This window comes from Polyodon spathula, chromosome 14 (assembly GCF_017654505.1).
Source record: "Polyodon spathula isolate WHYD16114869_AA chromosome 14, ASM1765450v1, whole genome shotgun sequence".
NCBI classification, from domain to species: Eukaryota; Metazoa; Chordata; class Actinopteri; order Acipenseriformes; family Polyodontidae; genus Polyodon; species Polyodon spathula.
The window spans coordinates 23239546-23258278 of record NC_054547.1 but is presented as its reverse complement, the minus strand read 5'-3'; the positions used below and the strand labels follow the sequence as shown (position 1 = coordinate 23258278).

Here is an 18733-nt window from a genome sequence, read left to right as displayed (position 1 = left end):
ATAAACTCATTAATCATGTCGACACACATAGCAACCCCCTCTCAATGTTTGAAAATGGTTTGTTAATGCTTATGTTTTTCTTTATGCTAGCATTTAATATTCCCTGGGATATAGAAGAAATGCTAGAAAACTGCTTATCCAATTCTACTGGGACTCAGGTAGCACAAGTTATTGAGAGCATTAGAATGTGGGGACACTATGCATGGGCATGCTGAATGGTTCTGATAGACCCCTTGCAGAAGATGGTTTGTTGCAGCATTGCCATTTATTGATTTACTTCTCTGTGTTTACTTTTATTCCAGGGAATCTTATGGCTGACAGAATGTAATTTATCTGAATGATAGGGAACACAAATAGTTTGTCATGGTTTTCAATCAATGACAAGAGTAATTTGGCTTTGAAATGGGTAGTCACTGAACTATTGCTTTTTTTGACACAAGCCATTGATTTTACATTAATGATGTGTAAGATTAATTACACTTCTTTTAGTGAAATTAGAAGTATCCCTAATTGTAAGTATCCATTTGAGTAGAAGTATCAAAGTATCAGCTGTGCCATGAAGCACAAATAAATGCCCCTCTTGTGGAGTGAAAGCTTTGTACCAAAGCAGATGGATGCTGTGCCCAGTAGCGTATATAAACACACATTAGTAATTTATTTTCAAGCTTGTCTTTCCAGCGACTCGCAGGATGACAGACTGTACTCCAGTGGCAGCTTTACATAATCAAAGGTATATATCATCTCAGTAGTGACAGGCCTTGCTTAGGTGCTCCCATTGTTAGCAGGCAAAGCCAGCAAAGGGTCATTAAAGTACCTTTTAGATTTCAGTTAGGTTTGCCACCTTTTCCACAGACCAAAACCGAACATATTTCTCAGTCAGCACTGGTCTATCAAAACTGTAGTATACTGTAATTCAGTTTAATACAGTACTATCAGATCTTGGTACAAATCAATAATCATGCAGTATATACAGTATTGTGCTCTTGATATTTGTAGCAGATAGTTACTTAATTTAGTTATCTAGGGAATTAATCCCAACTACTAATTTTGTTTTAACCTGTATTCCAATTATTTACCCCCAAAGGAAATAATCACAATAGGAATACACACAGTGGACCCTGTAGAGTACTATCCATTGAGTTCAGATCCATCAGTCCTGGTGAAAATTTAACATCAATACAATATTAGAGTGGAATATTAATTAGTACAATGCATAGTAACAGATCAAAAGCAAACTCAGACACTGGATTAAAACTATAATTTATTTATTTATAGCACAGACTAACAACACAAAATAAAGAATTCCTAAATACTAGTGGTGAAAATAGCTTAATGTGAGAAGAATGGAGATATAACAGTCAGTATTACATATCACACTGTGAGGCGTGTGAGTACAAATGGATTTTCCAGACAGTGATTTACGTGTAACAATTAAAATTTTATTTAATATTACACGAGAAAAAAAAGAAAAAATAATAAAAAAAGGATGTGAGGGAGGGAGTGCGGGAGTAATCAAAAACAAAGGAACGGGAGCCTCTTAGTCCTCGTCGCGTTCTGCTTTAATCCAAAAAATAAAACAAAAGGAATAAAAACAGAAAAGAACCAGTTAGTAAAGCCCCCGTTCGTGACACAGTCCAAACAACCAAGTACTCCCTCCAGCCTTTTTTCCCCCGCCTCTATTCCTTAGGACCAACCCCGAACACAGTAGCACGTTCCCTTTAGTATGCAAACCCCGCCCCGGTAGTCAGTGGATCACCAATCCCAAACTGACAGGTATCCTTAATTTCACTTGACTCCAGTGGCTGGAATTTACATACTCGTACTTCCGCCCCTCACCAAGGTGCCGCCCCTTAAAAAGATGACTTTTGTCATGGTCACAAGACCTTGGTAAGGGAAATCCCGAGTTGGTTTGATGCCTTCTACTGTTGGGAGGCTGAATTGCAGACCGAAACCCCTTTGACTCATCACATATCCCACCCCTCAGAGTGGAGCCGAAGGAACACTCGGAAACCTCTAACCCCTCCTTTTCCCCTCCCTCCCGGGAAAAAAAATCAGCGTTTTGATGTAACTTACCTGCACGATGCCTTATTTGAAAGGCGAAGGGTTGGAGCGCCAGGTACCACCGCGTAATCCTAGCGTTTGAATCCTTCATCGTGTCTAACCACTTTAAAGAAGCGTGATCTGTGATGAGTACAAAGGGTCGTCCCAGAAGATAGTATTTTAAGGACTCCACCGCCCATTTTACTGCCAGGCATTCTTTCTCTACCACCGAGTACCTCTGTTCTCTCGGCAGTAACTTCCGACTAATATATAATATCGGGTGTTCTATACCATTTTTTTCCTGGGACAGAACCGCCCCCAGACCAGTGTGTGATGCATCGGTCTGAAGGATGAACTCTCGGCTGAAATCCGGGCTTATTAATGCTGGGGCCTGACTCAAATTAGTTTTAATAGATTCAAAGGCTGTCTGACACTGTGCACTCCACTTAATTTTATTTGGAGCATTCTTTTTAGTGAGATCAGTGAGAGGGGTGGCTATAGTGGAAAAGTGTGGAATAAAGCAGCGGTAATAACCAGCCAATCCCAACAATGATCTCACCTGGGTTTTTGTGGTAGGTACCGGTGAATCCAACAAAGCCTGGACTTTTGAAACCAACGGTTTCACTCTACCCTTACCCATTATGAAACCTAAATATTTTGTTTCTTCTTTTCCAATAGCGCACTTTGCCATGTTCGCTGTGAGCCCCGCCTTCCTCAGAGACTGTAGGACGGCTTTTAATCTACTCAAATGTTCTTTCCAGGAAGAACTGTATATGACTACATCATCGATATATGCAGCTGCATACTCTCGATGAGGTTGTAATACCCTGTCCATCAGTCTGTGGAAAGTTGCGGGAGCTCCATGAAGTCCGAACGGCATAGTACAAAATTGAAAAAGACCATCTGGGGTTGAGAATGCCGTTTTCTCACGAGAGGCTTTTGCTAATGGAATTTGCCAGTATCCTTTCGTCAGATCCAAAGTTGAAATAAACCGAGCTCGCCCCAGCCTGTCTAAGAGTTCATCTACCCGAGGCATGGGATATGCATCAAACTTAGAGATAGCATTCACCCTCCTAAAGTCTATACATAACCGTAGTGACCCATCTGGTTTGTCTATTGGTACAATTGGGCTACACCACTCACTTCGGGAAGGTTCAATTATCCCAAGTTTCAACATACACTCCACCTCCCTCCGGACAGAATCTCTCCGACTTTCTGGAATGCGATACGGTCTCTGTCTAACTCTCAGACCTGGCGGAGTGATAATAGCATGTTCAATCAAATGCGTTCTTCCGGGCACGTTAGAAAACACATCACCAAACATTTTGATTAAATTGCTTACCTCTTTGCGTTGATCAGGAGTTAATTGTTCCCCCATCGGAACCCCAGCTGCTGATACTGGCTCAATTGAGGGTCCATAGTCCTCTCCCTCCTGTTCGGGAGATATAAAATGGACCTCCCGTTCTTTCCACGGTTTGAGGAGATTAACATGATAAATTTGATTTTCCTTCCGACGCCCAGGCTGTCGAATCTCATAATTAACTTTTCCAATTGCTCGAATGACCTCAAAGGGACCCTGCCATTTAGCAAACAACTTAGATTCTGATGAGGGAAGCAACAACAACACTTTGTCTCCAGGTCGAAAGTTCCTAATTCTTGCATTTTTATTGTAGCTTTGCTGCTGCTTCTGCTGTGCCACTTTGAGATTGTCATGTGCCAATCGACCGACTAATTCTAAGCGATCGCGTAGCTGTAATACATATTTCACTATATTTTTAGAGTCTTTTGACTGTTCTTCCCAGCCTTCTCTTATGAGATCCAAGATACCCCGCGGCTGCCGACCGTACAAGAGCTCAAACGGAGAGAACCCCGTTGAGGATTGTGGTACCTCACGAACTGCAAAGAGCAAGTAGGGAAGCAGTTTAGCCCAATTACGTTTCTCCTGATCTACAAAGCGGCGCAACATACTTTTTAAAGTCTGATTAAATCGTTCAACAAGCCCATCCGTTTGAGGATGAAAAACTGAGGTTCGAATTGAACGGATTTTCAATAATTTATATAGTTGCTGAATACAGTCTGACATAAAATTAGTGCCCTGATCAGTGAGAATTTCTTTCGGGATTCCCACCCTAGAAAATATTTTAACCAATTCATTTGCTACTACTTCTGCACTCATAGAGCGTAAGGGAACAGCTTCTGGATATCGTGTTGCGTAGTCCACTACTACCAAAATATACCGATATCCTGACTCTGCTCCCTCCAGAGGGCCTACTAAATCTACACCAATCCTCTCAAACGGTACTCCAATAATTGGCAGTGAGACCAGAGGTGCGGGGCGAACTAACTTAGGGGCAGCTAATTGACATTCCGGACACTCAGATACATACTTCCGCACAAGACCATAAACCCCTGGCCAAAAAAACCGGGCCAGAATTCGTTCCTGAGTCTTTTCAGTTCCCAAATGACCTGAAAATGGAATGTCATGCGCCAATCTCATGACTTCTGACTGAAAAGGCCTAGGAACCGTTAACTGTTTTACGAGCTGTCCTGTCCCGGGAGCCCGGGTTATTCTATATAATAAGTGCCCAGATACAGAAAAATGCGGAAATACCACCGGTTGTCCTTCCTGCATATCCTTCCCCTCAACATATCTAACCTGTTTCCAAGCATACTGTAATGTGGGATCATTTTGTTGTTCATAGCCCAGGTCAATATCTCGGTCCCAATGATTAGGTACGCTGAGAGGAGTGTCTTTTATTATATGACCTTCCACATCAGTAACCTCGCAGCCCCGGTCACACTGAACACCTACTCCCTTTCCTTGCCATTTACAAGATTGGTTTACTTTTGTGTCAGACCCCTCCCCTTGTCGTCTCAGAGTTCCCTCATATTTTTCCACCCGACGCTCTCTTTTTGTTTTTCTTGGGCGGATTTTAGGGTTAAACAGGTCGGATTGTAACGGGAAAATCTCGCCAATTGTTTTCTCCCGTTGCTTAGATTGTCCCCTGGTAGAAACTAAGACCATTTCCCGACCTAAAATACGATCAAAAAACGGCCAGTCTCTTCCCAGGAGAACAGGGTATGGTAAACATTGCGCTACAGCCACTTTAACGTAAGCTGAGTAACCATCAACAGTAAGTCTAACTTTAGTGGTGGGATAAACCCGAGTTTCTCCATGGATACATGAGATAGCCACTTTACCCTGTGGCTCCCAGGTTACCCCCTCCAAAAGAGCTTGTCGAATCAATGTTTGTGCACACCCAGAGTCCGCAAATGCATTAGTACTCTTATCCCCGACCTGTACTCTTAATTGATAAGGGCCCTCCCAACATTCCCCAGTGTTCTTACCTGTTACTGCCGACCAGGATCTTCTTGCCAGGTCTACCTCCATCATTGGACAATCCCTGGCTATATGTCCGGGCTCATTGCATCGGTAACAGACTGGGGTAGAAGGCACCAACGGGGTTTGTTTGTCCTGTGAGTCGGTGACCGACAGGTTAGGGGGTTTTTCTCTCGCCCAAGATGGGGCTAACCTCGACCTCCATGGTCTGAAGGTCTGGTTACCTCCTCTGGGCTTCATTGGTGGGTTGGTCCTAGTTAGTTTAGGGGCAGGAGTGGGGTCAGAGGCGGCGCCTTCATTCGCATCCTCGTAGGCCTCCGCCAGGATGATGGCCTTCTCGAGAGTGGTAGGTTGATTCCTTCTAACCCACTCCCGATTTCCTGGCGGTAGTATGGAGGTGAACTGCTCTATAGCGATCTTCTGCACCAGTTCTTGGGGTGTGTGTTCTTCCGGTTGCAGCCACCGGGTGCACTGATCCAGAAGATACTGTCCCGCAACCCGGGGCCGCACCCCCTTGGACAGCTGGTATTCCCGGAAACGGCGCCGGTATGTTTCTTCCGTGATCCCGAGGCGTGAGAGAATGGCTTCTTTTACTTTTATATAATCCGCGGCCTCCGGGGCCATCAAGGCTCTGTACGCTGCTTGCGCCTGTCCTGTCAAACAGGGTGCCAATTTCATGGCCCAGTGTTCCTTGGGCCACCCTGCTGCTTCTGCCACTCTCTCAAAGGTGACCAAGAACGCCTCAGGATCATCTTCCGGAGTCATCTTCTGTAGCTTTGGTTGTGAAGAAAACATCCGGGCAACCGCTGTTTCCGCCGCTGGTGTCGAGATTTTCTCTACCAGCTGACCAAAGAACTGGGCGAGCTGTTCCTGGCGCCGTGCTTCCCTCTCCTCTCGCTTCTCCTCCTGCTCCCTAAACATCGCCAAAACTGTAGCTGGATCCATATCCCACTTCTGACACCACGTGTGAGGCGTGTGAGTACAAATGGATTTTCCAGACAGTGATTTACGTGTAACAATTAAAATTTTATTTAATATTACACGAGAAAAAAAAGAAAAAATAATAAAAAAAGGATGTGAGGGAGGGAGTGCGGGAGTAATCAAAAACAAAGGAACGGGAGCCTCTTAGTCCTCGTCGCGTTCTGCTTTAATCCAAAAAATAAAACAAAAGGAATAAAAACAGAAAAGAACCAGTTAGTAAAGCCCCCGTTCGTGACACAGTCCACAACAACCAAGTCCTCCTCCAGCCTGTTTCTCCCCGCCTCTATTCCTTAGGACCAACCCCGAACACAGTAGCACGTTCCCTTTAGTATGCAAACCCCGCCCCGGTAGTCAGTGGATCACCAATCCCAAACTGACAGGTATCCTTAATTTCACTTGACTCCAGTGGCTGGAATTTACATACTCGTACTTCCGCCCCTCACCAAGGTGCCGCCCCTTAAAAAGATGACTTTTGTCATGGTCACAAGACCTTGGTAAGGGAAATCCCGAGTTGGTTTGATGCCTTCTACTGTTGGGAGGCTGAATTGCAGACCGAAACCCCTTTGACTCATCACACACACCTGAATTTGTACTGTACGTTTACAGTCAGAACTGCTTTCACATAACCTTTGAATTCAGAATATGTAGTAACGTGGATTAATATACATTTCAACAAACATTATTTAGATAAGGAATCATAGACTTAATCTATGTGCCAATTGAAGTAATATGAAAAGTAAAAGTTTATGTTTAATAGTTATGCAACAAGGTTCCCAGTGCTGCAGTCAGCAGGGATCCGGTCTCAGTAGTTAGTTACAGCTGGATTTCTTGTGGTGACGTCAGCAGCGGGAAATTCAAACTGAACCGTAATCCTGCAAGCAGGAACAGGATATTTAGCTGATGTACGACATTTGGAGACACAAGACCATGTGTACCCAATTCTTATGGATCTCGGAAGATGCACTCAGTTACTTGAGTATAACAACGGCAGTTTATAGAACAAAGTGTTTGATCTCGCTTACATTTCTGTTGGAGATGCACAGCTTTAATGATGTCGACCAGCAGGCAGTCTTTCAGGTAGGCAGACAGGGATGTTGCTTGGAAGATCATCTCAGATGGTTTCCATAGCAAAGGGTACTTCACTCAGGCTGTGACGTAGACGTCTTCTTCATAGGATGTTGGCAGTGACTACCTTTGAAGTGATAACATCTTGGATGGATGAGAGAAAATGTTCTGGGTGAGTGAGAGAGCACCTCTTGGATGGGAGAGGGCACTGAGGAAATAGGACAGACACAAGCTTAAATGCATTTAGGATAGCCAATCAGAGAAGTTCTTGGCAACCTCTTAGATTGGTTAATTTGATAAAAAGGATGAGCATACCTCCATCGGACTCTGTGTTAGGCAGATTTTAAATAAGATGGTATTTATGACATACCATAAAAAACAAATCAATTAAAAATAAAAACCAGAAAAGTCTTCATTAGATAAGTGTTCACCCCCTTTGCTGTGACACTCCTAAATAAGCTCAGGTGCAACCATTTGCCTTCAGAATTCACAATTATTTAAATGGAGTCCATCTGTGTGCAATAAAAGTGGTTCACATGATTTCAGATTAAATACACCTGTATCTTTAAGGTCCCACAGTTGGGTAGTGCATTCAAAGCAAAGATACTATCTTGAAGACCAAGGAGCTTTTAAAACAACTGTGGGATAAAGTTGTGGAAGGGCACAGATCAGGGGAGGGGTATAAAAAGATTTCAAAGGCATTGAATATCCCTTGGAGCATAGTCAAGTCGATCATTAAGAAGTGGGAGGTATACAGCACCACCCAGAATCTGCTTAGAGCAGGCCGTCCTCCCAAACTGAGCAGCCAGTTAAGAACAGCATTGGTCAGAGAAGCCACCAAGAGGCCAATGACAACTCTAAAAGACCTACAGCATTCCATGATTGAGATGGGAGAAACTGCCCATGTGTCAAAAATAGCTGAGGTACTCCACAAATCTGGCCTGTCTGAAAGAGTGGTAAGAAGGAAGCCATTCCTGAAAAAAACCCATGTAAAACACTGCTTGGAATTTGCAAAAAGGCATGTGGGAGACTCTGACAAGATGTGGCAAAAGATTCTGTGGTTTGATGAAACAAAAATTGAACTAGTTGGCCTAAAGGCAAAGCTTTATGTCTGGCGCAAACCCAACACAGCACATCGCTCAGGTAACACCATCCCTACTGTGAAGCATGGTGAGGCAGCATCATGCTATGGGGATGCTTTTCATCAGCAGGGACTGGGAAACTTGTCAGGGTAGAGTGCAAAATGGATGGAGCTAAATACAAGCAAATCCTTGAGGAAAACCTGCTTCAGTCTGCAAACGGCCTAAGACTGTGATGGAGATTCACCTTTCAGCAGGACAAAGACCCCAAGCACACAGCCAAAGCGACACTGTAGTGGCTTAAAAACAAGAAAGTGAATGTCCTAGAGTGGCAATCTATGGCACGACTTGATAATCCCCATCCAACTTGACAGAGGTTGAAAAATTTTGCCAAGAAGAATAGGTGAATACTGCATGGTCCAGATGTGCAAACCTGGTAGAGACTTACCCCAAAAGACTCACAGCAGTAATTGCTGCCAAAGGTGGTTCTACCAAGTATTGACTCAGGGGGGTGAATACTTATCTAACCAAGACATTTCAGTTTTTTTTATTTTTCATTAACTTTTGTTTCACAATAAAAATTCTCTTGCCTCTTCAAAGTGTTGAGAAGGTTGTGTAAATCAAAGGGAAAAAATCCCATTTAAATACATCAAGATTTCAGGTTGTAACACAACAAACTGTGAAAACGTCCAAGGGGGGGTGAATATTTACTACAGGCACTGTAAAACCAAAACTTTCATAATAAGATAACTCTTTCCGAGTATCTTGGAGTTAACTATGGGTTTTAGTTTCATCTTGTAATAAAGCAACTGTATAAAACACGTATATGACTGTGTAACAAAGTGCCCGCCCCTGTGTATGTTATCTGTTATGTGTTGTGTGTGGTGTGTTTAAATGTTGGTGTATAGACATTGGTACACGGGATATAAATGGGTCTGTGTAACACGAGTGTTTAAAAATGTATATGTGTATTTAGGCACGAGGATTGCACAGCACTTCACGTGCAAGTAAAATGTAGTAATATGTGAGCACGGGGAATTGCACTTTATTAATTCACGTGCTGGGATTCAAGTGAATAATTAATTGGTAATTGAATCCCAGCACAATAGTATATATAGATGCACGTTGTCACATACTGGTGGTTGGGTGTTCGGTGAGCGGAGAACGGGATTGGAGACGGAGGAAAGAAGTATAGTAATAATAATAATAATAATAATAATAATAATAATAATAATAATAATAAATAATAACAAAGTATCTGCTCACCGTGTTTGTCAGTGTCTGTCCGTGCACCGTGTTGTTAAGTTTAGTCTGTTTTTGTTTGTCTATTTATTTTGGCGTAGAGTGCCGTGTCCTGTGTTTTCGTGTTTGTTTAAACCTTTTATTTTGTATTAAACCGGCGCCAACAGGCGTCTTCATCATTTCACATCATCGTCTTTGTATATTTCATTCCTTCCTGGTTCTGACGCCGCCCACTTGGCCGTCTTTGTGACAGACTGCTGTCCAATATCTGTAATACTCCCATTGTTATGATTATGCATACAAGAACATTTCATGCCCATGTACATTTATATTGCATTAGATTTAATACAAAATAACAACAAATATATATTATTAAGACATATCTAGTTTCTTTTATCTCAGTCCATTGATACTATTACCAAAGTTTAGTGTCCGTTTTAGCCACTAGATGCCCATTAAGCCTTAAAATGCCAGTCCTTTCAAATTCCTGGTTTCTGGAAGTCTATTTCCAGTATAATACATTGATCAAATCCCTCTGAAGCTTGGAGAGGGTGACATTTTCTTGTGGTCTGGCAGATGAGGTTAGATCTGTTTCTTTCTTTGCATAAACAAATGCAAGTTAAGTGTTTTAAGTGGGAGGGAAGAATGGCTTTCCAGTATTAGGTTTCGTTAAGCTCAATTCACAATTAAATATAAAGCTCCAAAATATCATTACATATTTCTAGCAATCAAACTCGCTACCGATTTCTGTTCAGTTTTCAAGTAATCTAAAATTCCTGTTCAGTTTTCAAGTAAACTAAAATTACATGTAGATTAATACAGTTTTTGTTATTGTGCATTTAAGTATGTTACAAAATGATGGTTGGGTGATTTCATGTTACATGTAATAATAATAATAATAATAATAATAATAATAATAATAATAATAATAATAATAATATCTAGAACTGCCAGGCAGTTTTACGGCACCCAAGCCCCTGTAACAGTACCAGTAGAAGTGAGATAAGTTCTCAACTTGCCTAGTTTGAAATCAGCAACTACACTAGTTCCCCAGAAGAAGACTTTTTTTTTTCACTTGGACACAGGTGGCTGGACAGGTGGCGACCTTAAAGTCAGTTCAGTATATATATATATTATATATATATATATATATATATATATATATATATATATATATATACACACACACAGTGCCTTGCAAAAGTATTCAGACCCCTGACCAATTCTCTCATATTACTGAATTACAAATGGTACATTGAAATTTCGTTCTGTTCGATATTTTTTTTAAAACACTTAAACTCAAAATCAATTATTGTAAGGTGACATTGGTTTTATGTTGGGAAATATTTTTAAGAAAAATAAAAAACTGAAATATCTTGCTTGCATAAGTATTCAACCCCCACACATTAATATTTCGTAGAGCCACCTTTCGCTGCAATAACAGCTTTAAGTCTTTTGGGGTAAGTATGTACCAGCTTTGTACACAGTGTCGGAGTGATTTTGGCCCATTCTTCTTGGCAGATTTGCTCCAGGTTGTTCAGGTTGGTTGGACGACGCTTGTGGACCGCAATTTTCAAATAGTGCCACAGATTCTCAATGGGACTGAGATCAGGACTTTGACTGGGCCACTGTAGGACATTCACCTTTTTGTTCTTGAGCCACTCCAATGTTGTTTTGGCCTTGTGCTTGGAATTATTGTCCTGCTGAAAGGTGAATTTCCTCCCAAGCTTCAGTTTTTTAGTGGACTGAAGCAGATTCTCTTGCAGTATTTTCCTGTATTTTGCTCCATTCATTCTTCCTTCAATTGTAACAAGATGCCCAGTCCCTGCTGATGAGAAGCATCCCCACAGCATGATGCTGCCACCACCATACTTCACTGTAGGGATGGTGAGGCATGGGCAGTGTTAGGTTTGCACCACACATAGCGCTTTGAGCTTTGGCCAAAAAGCTCTGTCTTGGTCTCTTCTGACCACAAAACCTTTTCCCATATCGCAGCTGGGTCACATGCTTTCTGGCAAACTCCAGACGTGCTTTCAGGTGGTACTTTTTGAGTAATGGCTTCTTTCTTGCCACCCTCCCACACAGGCTAGTGTTATGCAGAGCTCTTAATGTGGTTGACTGGTGCACTATTACTCCACTCTCAGTCACTGTACTCTGTAGCTCCTTCAAGGTTATTGTTGGCCTCTCTGTGGCTTCTCTCACAAGTCTCCTTCTTGTCTGAGCTCTGAGTTTTGAGGGACGGCATTTTCTTGGCAGTGCCTGGGTGATGTGATGTAGCTTCCACTTCCTGATTATTGATCCAACTGTGCCCACTGGGATATCAAAACACTTGGATATTATTTTGTAATCTATGCATTTGTATTACTTTATCTCTAACTTCTGTAGAATGCTCTTTGGTCTTCATTTTCCTTCAGATTCACAGCCTTACCAATGATTCTTCAACACTGGGGTTTTTATCCAGAAAATGTGACAGCAACTTTAATGGTTCACAGGTGGAGGCCAATGGTAAGGTAATTATGTCCTCATTAGGGCAATTTCTTTCATCGGTGCAAACTGGGAGCTTCCACAGCACAGGGGTTGAATACTTAAGCAAGCAAGATATTTCAGTTTTTTATTTTATTTAAAAATATTTCCCAACATAAAACCAATGTCACCTTACAATAATTGATTCTGTGTTTCAGTGTTTAAAAATAAAATATCAAACAGAACGAAATTTCAATGTACCATTTGTAATTTGGTAATATGAGAGAATTGGTCAGTGGTCTGAATACTTTTGCAAGGCACTGTGTGTGTGTGTGTGTGTGTGTGTGTGTGTGTGTGTGTGTGTGTGTGTGTGTGTGTGTATATATATATATATATATATATATAGTATTCAATATATTAAGAAAAGTCTCTTGACCACATAAATTGTGTTTAAAAAAAGGTGGCCTACAGTCCTGTTCACAATAATGAGGCCTCTTGGGTTTCTACCTTAGAAGTCACTTGTGTTCTTGAGATTTCGCCTGGCTCCTTTATTGAGCCACAATTAAAATACAAGAAACGGTGGAAAGTTAGAACAAGAAAATAAAAACTGAAAAAGTATACTTTGCAACTGTGAAAGTGGAATTAGATGGTTACCAAGGGGAAATTGTGGCTGCAAAAGTCCAGGAGCTGCATGTTTGCTTTTTTATCTCTCATTAACTTGTACTTCAAAACAATACAGTACTCCCCTTCATAAGGTTTCCCATTATACCACAGAACATTAGTTTACTTATCATAACCCTGGTACGCTGAAAGAGAAGACAACCAACAATATACTTAAGGGATATGCCTGCCTATTGGTAGGTATTCATTGAGCTCTATATATCAGAGCTGCCGATAGGCCCCTTCCTGGGGTGACGTCCTCGGTCCCACCTACCGAGGGATCAAAACAGTCAACCCACGGAAGCCATTCCTCTTTTTGCATTGAACCGATGAGGGCGACCGATGCAACCTCACAAGGTTTGTGAGTCGTCTTCTCTTTCAGGGAACCGGGGTTACGGTAAGTAATCGAACCTTCCCTTTCAATTTGAAGACGACCAACAACATACTTATGGGAAAGTATACCAGAGTAGTCTTGAGGGAGATAGATCGGCGTCATACTTGGGATGCGTCAGAACCACATAACCCAAGGTTAGCGGTTCAAGCGTGCAACTCAAGGATCCTCGTGCCTAATGAACACAAAGAAGGATCTATCACATTAATGCGATAGAACCTAGAGAAAGTATGCGACATACCCAGCTAGCCACAGCACAGATATCGGACAGCGAGACCCCTCTGAAGAGGCCGGCTACCCAGCCAAGTGGGGGCAAGACGACTGTTCTAGGGTTCATATATGATGACAGATACAGAGCTAGTCAGACTGTCGGAGAGCTCCTGTCCTATCCATGTAACATCTCAATGCATGCACTGGGCAGAGGAAGTTCAATCTCCTATCCTCCTCTGAAGAGGTGGATAGAAAGGCTCCCGTTTCAGAAACCGATTCATGTGGAAGGCTATGATCACCTTAGGGAGGAAAGCAGGGTTTGTACGTAGTGACATCCTGCTGCCATCTTCCCAAATACACGTGCAGTAGCTGTGTACCGACAGCACCTGTAGCTCATGACCTGCTTTCTGGAGGCGATAGCTATAGAGGAAGGCTGTCTTCATAGACAGATACTTCAACTCTATGGAGTGTATGGGCTCAAACTACAATATCAAGGCTCCATTCGGGAGAACGACCCTCCTTGGAGGGTGCAATCACCAAGCACCCTTGAGAAACTTGATTGCCAAGAAATGCGCACCAGTAGACACAGAATGAATGGGGTCATGGCACGCAGAAATGGCCACCATGTACACTTTCAGTGTAGAAGGTGACCGACCGGCATCAAGCAGTTCTTGCATAAAATGCAAGATAACTGGCGTAGGGCAAGAGATTGGGTCATGACCCTTAGTCAAACACTCATTTTCAGTTCTGAAAATATCTCCATTTGTAGGTGTATAGCGACCTAATGCCCAAGCATTCTGCTTGGTTCCAGATGCCAGAGAGTGCCTTTTGTCTGGCTGAGGAGATCCAGGCGAAACGGGATCTCCTAGGGCTGGCCTTGTAAGAACAGGCACAGAGTCGAAAACCAGATTCTTCTGGGCACCGGGGGGGACCACTAGGAGAACAGTCACTTTCTCTAATCGGACCTTTGCTTGGAAGGCCGGTAGCAATGGGAGGCAGTGTGTCATCTCTGCTGAGGCGAAGAGGTCGACCTGCGCCTTCCCGAACCATGTAATTGACTACGGCTGCGACCATCAGACTCAACAATTTCTGACACCAAAGTGTCCTCCGATCCTTGTCGAAACCAGGAGAGGCAACCTTGAATAGCTGCTTCCCTGTCATTCAACAGGTGTGCACCCATTGTATTGGAGTCCAGCCAGAGTTCCAAGTACATCATTCATTGCACCGTGTAAGCCGACTCTTTGCATCGTTGATGGTGTGTGGCCGTGTGGGTCACTGCTCCTTCGCGCGACTGGGAACAAATCAACCAGTCATCGAGGTAGTTTTATACTCTGACCCCCTGCAACTTCAAGTAGGACAGGATAGTGTCCACTTTGAGAACATACAAGGAGCTAAGAAGAGCCCGAACGGTAGCACAGAAAACTCGTAAACCCTTCCCTGAAAGGCAAAGCGGAGGTACTTCTTGTGCACGGGATGAATGGGAACATAAAAGTACGTTTCTCATATGTCCACGGTGGTAAACCAGTCATTTGGCCGGATGGACTGGAAAATGTGACGATGAGTCAGCATTTGGAACCCCCTCTCCTTCAAAAACTCGTTGAGGAGTCTCAGGTTTAGGATGGGGCGAAAGCCGGTGTCCATCTTGGGCATCAGAAAGTATCTTGAGTAGAACTTCTCTCCACAGTAGATGGGCTCTACAAGATGAATGGCTCTTTTGCACAGCAAGACAGCCCCTTCCTGTTGAAGTATCAAGACCTGATGTAATCGTGACTCCTTGGAAGGGAGGAGGCCCCATGCGAAACTGTAGCGCATAACCATTGTGTACAGTGGGGAGCACCCAAGTGTTCAAGGTGCAAACGTGTCAGTATTGCAGCCTGTATGTGGAAAATAGAGTCTGAGGCTACAAGCTCTCAGGGGCCCTACTGGGCCTGCTGAGGCTTCGGCGGGGCATGGTGAGGAGGTTGCCTAAAGTGACGACCCTGGACCTTTCGCCTAGAATGCAGTTGCATGGGTGCCCCCCACGCCCTGTGTTCCCCCTGCCTTATGGGGGGCCCGGTTGCCTGCTACCATTGTGGCCTGTAGGCGGCGCCTCAGATCACCAAGCAGAGCTGTGGGAACCAGAACCGTCCTAGCGGAGTTGGGGCTGCGGCTGGGGCCGCAGGTGCTTGCTGCTTTGTCAGGAGCTCCAGGACTTGGGCCATCTGCGCCTTGAGGTCCATTGTGTGCCTCATCTGCTTAGATTGCTTAACCCGTCTCGCTTATGGAGGCCTGACTCATCAAGATGGGTGGAACGAGGCAGTCTCGGTGGAGGAAAAAACATGGCTATCTTTATTTATTTATTTAACTAATTCACAGCGCAACACAAGCCAAGCAAAGTTGTACGAGTGGGTCACACACAAGTGGACTGTAACAACAACAGTAGGATATTATTTATTTTTGTCCAACTGGAGTTACAGTAGCGCCTAGCCCTGGCGGAGGAACTGCATTTTCCCCAAAAGTGTAGGCTGAAAAGACAAACACACTCACTCCTTTAAATCAGTACTGCACAGGTAATCACACACAAATGACAGATAGTAAAGATTTAAGCCTGCAACGCAAGCGAGGCAGGCTGCTGAAGAAAGGAGATAAAAAATAGACTTTATTTTTTAGAGTCGCTGATTCCACGAAAGTGGCAAGATAGCTTTCAGCACGAGTGCAGGGAAACTGTAGTTGACCCGGAGAAGTTATTTTAGCATATGCTCAGTTATCAACACAGACGCTCTTACCTTACCATCTTGAGAGGAAAAAAGAGGAATGGCTTCCATGGGTTTACTGAATATGCAGCCATATTTCATAAGTATATTGTTGCTCATCTTCGAATTGAAAGCATACAAGTTGTAATGCGACATGGTTATGGATCACATTTTTTCCATAATGGCATTCCACTTGCACGTTCATTCTCATTACAAGGTGACACATAGCATGGTCTCTTAAGGAGAGGTCAAAGGTCTGTGTAAAGCAATTTCTGAGTAGAGCATATATAGGTTCCCATATGTTTTCCATAATAACTGTTACCCAATTTGCACTCTGTAAGGAGTTGTAAGCTAGTTTTGCATTTGACCTTAACTATGGCTCCCAACTACAGTGTTGTAAAGCGGGAGCACTGTACTATGCTCTGTACTGTGTGTTAGGTGCTTCCAGTACAACACATTTCTCTGTGATTCAAAAATTGCTTTTAGCTTTTGATATCCAAGAACAACAACAAAAAATAGTTACTTACTATCTCACAGTAGCTTATATTTAACAAACAGCTAGTCATATTGAAATGTTGATGTAATAATTATCTCATAATCTTTATTAATTAACTTATGTCTTTTAATAAGCAATCACAAATCCTGTAATGGGTTTGGGATTTTTTTAATTGCCAGTCTCTCTAGCAGGTTTCCTAAGGTAAAAAGTAGGTACATTTGGCATACAGTAACTTGGGACTAAAGTATAGGAGCTTTTTGTTCCTAAACTGGAAGTCGTATTTTCCTTCGAGTGGGACGATGCGTATGCATTTGTACTATCAAGGTTTTCATCTTGTAATCTCAAGCTGTCACCCCGATTCTCTCTATGCTGTGATACAACTTTGTGTTTTAAGAGATTTCTATCTGGAGTTCTTTAATGCTCATAACTCCTTTGGAGATTAGGTAGTAGGTTTTAAGACCAGTATTGAACTACTAAACAATGGGACAAGACCTGTTGTCACTTAAGTTTTCACTTAAATGTATTAAACCTCTTTGTATTGTGCTGTAACCTGTAGGTTTGTGTTTTCAACTTCCCTGACAACTGAGCAAGCCTTGCAATGCTGAGTTCTTTCTCCTGTATAGTGTTCACCCTGCAGGACAGCAAGGTTTCTGTGTTGTGTTATTGGGTGCTTGGTTCTTGACAGAGGATAGGTACAATTTGAACTGTGATTAAAAATGGTTGGACAAAAAAAAATGATAAAAAAGTAAAGCACTGACTATCACTTATTAAATTGTTACGCAATGTATACTATACTATTGACTGCACAAATTGCAGATGTTTCATGAGGCACTGTGTCCAAAGGGATGACTTAGGGAAATTTTGAATAACAGATTCCCACCCCAACTTCCCGGTAGGAATTTCAGGCAGTAATTGGAATGATAATGTATCACTCCAGGATACACACCTTAGAGGCTTAAATCACTGCCTGGCTGCCTACTTCCCATTAACAGAGTTATGTCAGGTGTTTCTGTTTATCCAACCCCTGTATATTAATTAAACAGAAAGCCACATGTTGTCTGTTACAGCAATGCGAATAGAATCCTCAACTCATTGGTTCTGTATCCTTGGGCCAGGCACATGCCTTTGAATCATCCCTAACCATGTTCTCTCTCCTTTTGTTTCCTCAAGTGGGAAGAGGTGAGTGGGTACGACGAAAACCTGAACACCATCCGCACATACCAGGTGTGCAATGTTTTTGAATCCAGCCAGAACAACTGGCTGCTGACCACCTTCATTGACCGGCGGGCAGCCCAGCGCATCTATGTGGAGATGCGTTTCACCGTCCGCGACTGCAGCAGCATCCCCAACGTGCCAGGCTCCTGCAAAGAGACATTCAACCTCTACTACTACGAGACAGACTCGGTCATTGCCACCAAGGGCACGGCTTTCTGGACAGAAGCTCCCTACCTGAAAGTGGACACCATTGCAGCTGATGAGAGCTTCTCGCAGGTGGACTTCGGTGGGCGACTCATGAAAGTCAATACTGAGGTCCGCAGCTTTGGCCCGCTCACCAAGAACGGTTTCTACCTGGCTTTCCAGGACTATGGAGCCTGCATGTCTCTGCTCTCCGTCCGTGTCTTCTATAAGAAGTGCCCCAGCATTGTGCAGAACTTTGCCATGTTCCCAGAGACCATGACAGGCGCTGAGAGCACTTCTCTGGTCATCGCTCGTGGAATCTGCATTCCCAGCTCCCAGGAAGTGGACGTGCCCATCAAGTTGTATTGTAATGGGGATGGGGAGTGGATGGTACCCATTGGTAGCTGCACTTGCAAGGCCGGCTACGAGCCAGACAACGGGAATGCTTGCCGAGGTAAGGAGTACTGTCTATGTCTGTTAAACCCAATTTATTCAAAAACAAGGTTTTTGGTTGTATGGAAAATCCAGTGTTGTGAAAAGGTACATTTAATATGTAATTTCAAGATGTAGATGTTTAGTACAGCAATACACGCACCAAATGTTCCTTTTTTTCTCATTAAAACTACCCTGGAAGTC

The 18733-nt window shown here is 43.1% G+C and overlaps 1 protein-coding gene across 3 annotated transcripts in view; it reads left to right on the top strand.

Moving 5' to 3' along the window:
- Positions 1-18733, top strand: part of LOC121326830 (ephrin type-B receptor 1) — a 382350-nt gene that overhangs the window by 102136 nt on the left and 261481 nt on the right. For all 3 annotated transcript variants that reach the window (XM_041270396.1, XM_041270397.1, XM_041270398.1), the window contains exon 3: positions 17870-18551. In XM_041270396.1, the coding sequence (XP_041126330.1) occupies positions 17870-18551 (682 nt within the window). The remainder of the gene's footprint in view (positions 1-17869; positions 18552-18733) is intronic.